Source organism: Nicotiana tabacum, chromosome 11 (genome assembly GCF_000715075.1).
Source record: "Nicotiana tabacum cultivar K326 chromosome 11, ASM71507v2, whole genome shotgun sequence".
Lineage (NCBI taxonomy): Eukaryota > Viridiplantae > Streptophyta > Magnoliopsida > Solanales > Solanaceae > Nicotiana > Nicotiana tabacum.
The window spans coordinates 175,999,536-176,007,847 of record NC_134090.1 but is presented as its reverse complement, the minus strand read 5'-3'; the positions used below and the strand labels follow the sequence as shown (position 1 = coordinate 176,007,847).

Sequence of the window (8,312 nt, the reverse complement as noted above, 5' to 3'; positions counted from 1 at the left end):
GAAGCAGTAGGGATCAATATGAAGGAAATGGAAAATTTAAATTATTTTTCTGTCAAGAAATTTTATAAAGGCATGAGAGGACAGTTTCAAAAAGTAACTTAGAAAAAATTGACGTGCAACAATTTAGAGGCTCCAAAGTGGATCTTTGTGTTGAATCTAGCTCTGCAAAACAGACTTCTTACAAGGAGTAGACTCCATGCGTGGGGGATTGCAGATGAAATAACCTGCCCTTTGTGTAAAGATGAAGATGAGACCATAAATCACTTGATGTTTAAATGTGGAATAGCTGGAAATATATGGAGTAAGCTGGTCAATTGGCAAGCATAACAAGACTTTCGATGGAGTGGGAAAGGGAGATACAATGGGCTGAAGATATGGCAACAGGAAACAATGCAGCTGCTCAAATTTATAGACTGACTTTGGCATGTGCAGTATACCATATATGGAATGAACGAAATAGGAGAGTATTTCAAGAGCAACAGAAGACACCGGGAATGATAGTTAGACAAATTGTACAAGAGGTTGTAAATAGAGGATCAATAGGCAGTAAGCTAGATAAGAAAATAGCATAAATGAACTTCTATCCTTAGTTTGAATATAGAAGATCTGTAGTTGAAGTTGTATGAGATTGGGGTTGTCCAGTCTCATTTTTGATATTGTACATATTGATACTGGTAAATAAAATTATTTAATTACCAAAAAAAGACACAAATAAACTATGACCTTTTTTTACTTGTACATGACGTTTACTTGGTAATAAAATATCTATAATTAACAACAACAACAAAAAAAAAAAAAAAAAAAAGCTTTAGTCCAGAGAGGAAAGAAGAGAGGGAGAAAGGGACTTCTTTATGAATAATCTGCATTACAAATAATATTATTTGCGTAAGGGCAATTTAAAACATACCAAATACATAATTGAGGAAATTAAGAAATTAAGGGTTACAGAGAAAATCAATTCAATATTTTCATCACCCCCATAATATAAGCCAATACCCACACATGAACTATAGTCCCACATCTTATATGGGATAGATAATACCAAGATTTTAGCTAACCAAACATGGGATAAATGTAATCCTAAATTTTATATCGAAATTAGTAACCAAACGAACCTTAAGTAGAGACACTATGGAGCACAACAGTCTCAACTGTTAGCCCAGGCCCAAAACCAAAAAGTACACCCCAATCAAGGCCTTCACCAGTTGTACCAAGCCCTTCTTTTGCTGAGGCCTTTCTCATTTCATCCAAAATAAACAAAACACAAGCGCTAGACATATTTCCATAGTCACTCAACACTTGTCTTGTAGCCCGGAGTTTTTCGGGCTTTAGGCCCAATTTTAGTTCAACTTGGTCCAAAATAGCAGGCCCACCTGGGTGAGCAATCCAAAAAATCGAATTCCAATCCGAAAGGCCCAATGGTTGGAATGCTTCCATTAGACTTTTCTCAATGTTCTTGGAGATCAATCCAGGAACATCTTTGAGCAAGTGAAATGTTAGCCCGACTTCACGTAGGTGACCGTCGATAGCACCATCGCTATCCGGGAGTAGGGTTTGGGCTGAAGAGACAAGCTCGAACAAAGGCCTCTCGACCCCTGGAACTAGATCAGAACCTATAATGATCGCGGCTGCTCCATCACCAAAAAGGGCTTGTCCAACCATACTATCCACATGAGTGTCACTTGGGCCACGAAATGTGACCGCAGTGATCTCCGAGCAAACAACAAGGACTCGAGCGCCCTTGTTGTTTTCAGCCAAGTCCTTGGCCAATCGGAGAACAGTGCCACCAGCAAAGCAACCTTGTTGGTACATCATGAGTCGCTTGACCGAGGGCCGAAGACCGAGAAGCTTAGTCAGCTGGTAGTCGGCCCCCGGCATGTCCACTCCACTAGTGGTGCAAAAGACCAAATGGGTAATTTTGGACTTGGGCTGGCCCCATTCTTTGATGGCTTTTTGGGCTGCTTCTTTGCCCAATTTTGGTATTTCAACCACCACTATATCTTGCCGAGCATCAAGAGAAGGAGCCATATATTCACAAATATTGGGATTCTCTTTTAGAATTTCCTCTGTTAAGTGCATGTACCTTTTCTTAATCATTGATTTGTCACCTGCATTACATGGAAAAATTAATTTAATTAATTAAAGACAACAATAATCTGCGAGCGAATTGCTTAAACTTAAAAATTGTTAAATGGGCAAATCATGTCTTAAAAATTTTAAGAAACAATTTTTTTTTCTTTCAATTTGACGTTTGCACCAGTCTGTTAAATAGAAAAGAAACATTATATAAAAATAATGAAGATTAAAGAAAGTCAAACCAAGCTGAGTGCTAATTCAAAATTTTCTTAGTCCAATATTAAGGAGGATTATTATCTGTAACAATAACATTATTAAGGAATGTAAGGTTGGATTTTGTCAGTATCAAAAGAAAGCATATCACATGGAACACAATTTAGGAACACTACTTAACAAGTAATCATTTACAAGCGGCAAAAAAAGAAAAAAAAAAAATCAAAAACAAAGTTTTGGTATACATATATATCTTATTTATAATCTAGAAACACTTGTAATTATCAAAACTCCAATTAAATTTAAGTTATATAGCCGTCAGTGTAAGAAATTGTATATAACTTAAACTCTAAAAAGAAATGGAATGACTAATAAAACGTAAATAAATATCTTACACATGCGCTTAAATTTCTCCTTAAGTTCAATCATATGCTCGCTATTAGTTACTCGAAAATAATAATCAGGATAAGTGCTTTGATCAACACAGTTCGAAGGAGTGGCCGTGCCGATGGCCATGATGGTGGCCGGCCCCTTAGCACGCTGTGCCCTTCGAACTTCCTCGACGGTGACCATTTTCGCCGGAAAAAATGGTGTTTTTTTACTAAGATTTTTGGTGACCTTTGATGGTCTGGTATATATATAGAGGCTAGCTAGTTTGTGAATAAACCAACTATTGTACAAGTTATATATTGCTAGTAATAAAGAAGATAATATTGCTTGTGTGTTGAAGTGACCTAAGTTTGCATGGGTTTTGGATAATTTATAGAAGAATTTTTCTTAACAAACTGGTAGCTAGTATTCACGTGCTTTAGCAACTTTTTTAGGCCGTCTGGCATATGATATTTTTCTCTTTTTCCCTTCTTTTCCCAACTCTCATTTTCCAAGTTCTAAACAAGTGGAAGGTTTTGTGTCCCGCGACTAAAATACGGATTCAGAATTTAAATTTGATATATTTTAACTTTTAAAGTTTTTAATTGTGGAGCACTGAAACAACGATAAAATTGTCTACATATGATTTATAAGTCATGAGTTCGAGGCGTAGAATCAGTCACTAACGCTTGCATTGTGGTAAGTTGCCTACAATCTATATCACATTTTTTGGGGTACAGCCCCGGACAATGCGTAATTAATGCAATATGTTTTGTGTACCGGACTATCTTCCTTTTTTTGGGTACCTTTTTATGATTTCTAATATGATTTTTGTTAGAATTTTAGTGGGGTGTATATATACGCTCTTTTGCATAGGCGGTTCCAGAATTTAGATTTTATGGTTTCAACTTTTAGAGATTTTAGCATTGAATTTATTATATTTTAAAGTTATGATTCAGACCTATTATTTATTGTAATTTTAATAAAATTTTACACATAAATTTATATTGTGTATTAAAAGTACTGAATTCAAATGGATTCGACGGTGGATGAAACTGTTGTCTAAAAGCTCCATCTGCCACTGGTGCTACCTACTTCTCAAACTTAACCGTCATGGCTTTTGGTCAATCTAATGGTTTGGTTTTTATCATTTTTAGGCATTTGGGATGAAATTGAAAATTAACGTCACGAATAAAAGGAGAACGACACGTATAGAAATAGTCTCAATGTGGTAATTGAGAAAGTACCTTTAAATTATTCTAAATTTATATAGTATAACGTAATATATACAAACATGTTTCAATATATTATAGTACAATTTTAACTTAATCTTGCAATATCCAAGAGTCACTAATTAAATCGTGACAAAAAACTTACTGACACCTGGTATTTACATCGCTCTTAACTTGTATATTTATTCTACATTCTATTAACTCTGAAATAATATGAAAAACCTCTTCTTCTTTTTATTTTTTATTTTAAAAAAAAAGAGAAACTAAGAGTCAAGATTTTTATCTAGTCTAGCTATAAAAGGGGGGTGGGGTTGTGACCAGCGAACTACATTTTTAGGCAGAAAAGTATTACTTGCATGCAAAAGCGGAATCAGAAATTGAAGCTTACGAGTTTGAATTTTTTTTTAAGTTATATATATATATATATAATATGAAAATTTTAAAACAAATAAATTTAACCTAAAGTTATTGACTTTTATCGAACTCTGCTCCCAATTGCATGGATGAATTAATATTTTAAACTTGAAAGAGATTGATGTTGTTTGGTACCGACAAAAAAGAAAAGAAGTTAGGTTGAAGTGATCCACACAAAAGGCTATATTAATGGGGTGAAGATTCTATTTTTATTGTTTACTTATTTACCATAATGCATTTATTTGTTAGATTGTTAAGTAGGTATGATTTGTGGTGTTTGGAAGTTTGGCATGGCATAGTATGTGGAGTAGAAAGTTGGAACGTCGTCTCTTTTCCCTTTTTACTTACGTAGCATCATAAAAAAAATAAAAAAAATATGCCTTGCTCATATATCAGTTCCAAGTCCGAATAAAAGAAGAGAGTTTATGGTCGGTTAATTATGAGTGTAAAATTTATTAATGAATTCTCAGTAATACATATTTGAAATTTATATACGCAAATATATTTATGGGAATTCATACAATCGATCACATCTAACTTGTATTGCTTTGGTTCAGAATCGAGATAGCTAAATGTTTAACACGCTTGTTAACTTATACACACAACATTCCTTTTGTGTTTTGTCAATATTGGACTATGGCTAAAGTTTAAGCCTTAGGGTATTATATACCAGTCCCTCTTATGGACTCAGCATCCTTGTTGTTTGCTCCATCGCGTGGGATTCGCCTAAACTCAGCATTGAGGTTTGCCTCGCCGAACCGGAATTTGCCTAAACTCACTTGAATTGTGACCCACCATCAACAAGGTTGTGACCCACCATCAACAAGGTTGGCACAAGAGTGGCTCTGATACCATCTGTAACAGCCCAGCCCGCTAATAATATTATCTGCTCTGGGCCTAGGCCTTCACGGATTTAAAACGCATAACTAGGGTGTAAGGCTTGTTAACTTATATATCCAGCATCCCCTTGTGTGTAGGATTATGTCTAAAGTCTAGGTGTTACAAAGCGTAGGGTTGCTACGTGCACACGTGCACAAAGTGCTTTTAGGTGTATGGTTGTAAGGACAGAAATAAATACAAAATTTAAACTTAATAGATTTAACTTTAATTTAAGTTATTTAAATAACTTAATTCTTTAAAATTATGGGCTCCAAACTTAATTTCTTTGACATTTTAGTAATTATGTTGCATGCTGAAAACAATAAATTTAATTAAACACGTCAAATCTATAGGCACCATGAAATAACACTACAAGAATTCGGGCCTATTGTGGTGACTAAAGTCGCTACAAATGCATATAAAGTCGCCACTAAAGACATACAGCGGCGACCTGAACGTTGCTGCAAGCACTACCATTACTGAATGTTTTTTTGCGAAGACTCTTTAAAGTCTCCACAAAAAGTTACTAATGTAGCGACTCTACTCGCCACAAATAAGTAAAAAAATATGCCACAAAAAGCTCCACGAAACAAACCTTATATAGGTCGCTACTAAAGAATGACATTTAGTAGCGCTTGTAGTCGCCACTAAAACTACAATAGCTGCAGTGACAGCTTTAGTCGCTACAATAACTTGATAATCAGTAGCGACCTTAGGGCTGCCACATATACTAATTGCTTCTGCGACATGGTTTAGTCGCCACTAAAACCTGGGTTTTTCCAACAAATAGCCAACATCTAATACATTTTCATCAATTGCTATTAATATTAAAATCAACCATTTAATTGTCTTCAAACTCTTCCTTGGTCAACGTCATTTGTGGTTGTTTAAGAATCTTGTTCCTGTTATTAAGAAAAAGATAACATATGACCATTTTGACAATCTCATAATTTATATAATGCTAACATTAAAAGGGGTGACCACGATAAAATTGTAGTAAGAACTTAAACACATTAAGCTATTTATATCAGCTGATATGGAAAATACCATTGATACTAGAAGGACTATATACGAAAATCTACCAATATCAAATACTTAAACACTCCAGAAGTGCTCACCGGAGGAGCTAACTTAATACAAGCTGATTAAAAAAAGATACAACTTTGTTCACCTATTCAAAAATGCCGGCAGGAAACTCCCAAGTGCCAGTGCATTTTTCAATTTTTTCTTTAACTACCGACAGGGGCGGATCAAGAGAAAAGGATACAGGTTCCTGCATAAACCTTGTTTTTCTACTAAAAAAGTTATTAAAGGTATAAGAATATTTAGTTTGGAATCCAGTTCGTTGGTCCAGTTATCATGCAGATTAACTTGAGATTGTTGTAGGAACCCATAAGCTTAAAATTCAAGATCCGCCTCTGACTACCGATACCTGCCAAGAGGAGTAACTTAATTCCTCTTAGAAATGTTATGGCAAACTAGTCTCACCTATCATATTAATTACTCCTAACTTAAGTGGAACAATAATTAAACTTTATAGACCTGTCCATTGTTGTTCAGATTGAGAGCAACAATACCAACATAATGAGAAGCATTAGCAGTAAATATTTGTATTATAAGGCAAATATTTGTGAAGCAGAGACAAAATACCAAATATTTGTATTATAAGGCAAAGCATTCACCTTAAGTAAAGCCATCAATTTGCCACAATAAAAATCTAGTTAGAGAGATGAAATATGGACTAAATCATATTATTAGTAGTAACCCGAACCATAAAAAACCAGGCCAAGGAAAAGGCTACTCTACTCATCCTCCAGCCAACTCCAAATGGAAATGTCTGAAAAATGACGTTTTTAAAAATTTAAAAAAAAGTATATATATATATATATATATATATATATATATATATATATATATATATATATATACACAACAACAACAACATACTCAGTGTAATCTCACATAGTGATATTTAGGACGTATGTTATATAAGAAATATACAAATTTTATATATTTCTGCGCAAATACGGATCTAGGATTTTAGTTCTATGGATTTAACATTTAAAGTTATGGGAGAATCTAATATTTTTGTAATTTTAGTTATTTACGCCTAAATTTATGTTCCTCGTCGAAAGTACTGGGTTTTTTATAGTGCATTCGCCCTACTTTTACGGCTGCCAAATATTAAATAGTTTCAGCCACGGGATAAAAGTGATCTTTGCCCAATTAACTTTTTCTTCCGTCAACATTTTTGGGGTATTATCACTTTTAGCCCGCGCCAAAAACTATTTACATCTGGTAGTCGAAAAAGTGTATAAAATTTGTAGAATTTTTGTATATAACATACAGAATATGTGTGTGTATGTGTATATATATATTTCGACTATTATTTTTACAACGGTCATATAGTGTCATTTTTCTAGCATTTAAAAAAAATAATTAATCAATAATGAATGGTCCACTTACAAAAGCGTGTATAGAGCTATATCCTTGGCTTTTTTCATACGTTATATATGCATGTGTTTGGATTTGATTATATTATGGTTAGATAAATAAATTAACAAAGGAATGCTTCTAATATAAGAAAACATTTGATTCGTAGATTATTGTTTTACTTTTAACGATGGGACAAAATATTTTTTGTCTTGTCAATTGGATGATACCACCACTGTATAAAATAATTTTATAAACTAGCAAGTGAAGAGACAAGAACATTTATTCTTACAAGAAAAGAAAAACTATAAGGAGGAGATCTGATTATAAAATAATATTGTAAACAACTAGCAAGTGAAGGGACAAATACGTTTACTAGCTTGAAAATTTTAAAATTTATATTTATATTAATCTTAAAATTTTATTGAAGGGATAAATTATTAATTTAGAACTTAATAACTTGCTATTAAAATCCTGAACCCATAAACTTAAAATTTTTGCTCCGCTTCTACGTTTACTCTCCGAAAAGAAAAGAAAAGAGAACGAAAGGAGTCAGATTTAGCCTAATTCAATCCGCGTTAGCTTTAAATTCTTCCTTTAATATCGATAATAAATAGGAACTGAACTGTCTCGCACGTTTTTAAATTCAACCCACGAGAATCAAGCGTTTCTTCCAAACTGATAATCTTATATGCG

At 33.7% G+C, this 8,312-nt stretch overlaps 1 protein-coding gene across 1 annotated transcript; it reads right to left on the bottom strand.

Moving 5' to 3' along the window:
• Positions 1 to 1,116: 1,116 nt before the first annotated feature.
• LOC107826422 (chalcone synthase 2-like) lies at positions 1,117 to 2,862 on the bottom strand. The gene is given in 2 exon segments (NM_001326166.1): positions 1,117 to 2,108; positions 2,685 to 2,862. Coding segments are annotated over 2 exon segments (1,170 nt in total).
• Positions 2,863 to 8,312: the final 5,450 nt, after the last annotated feature.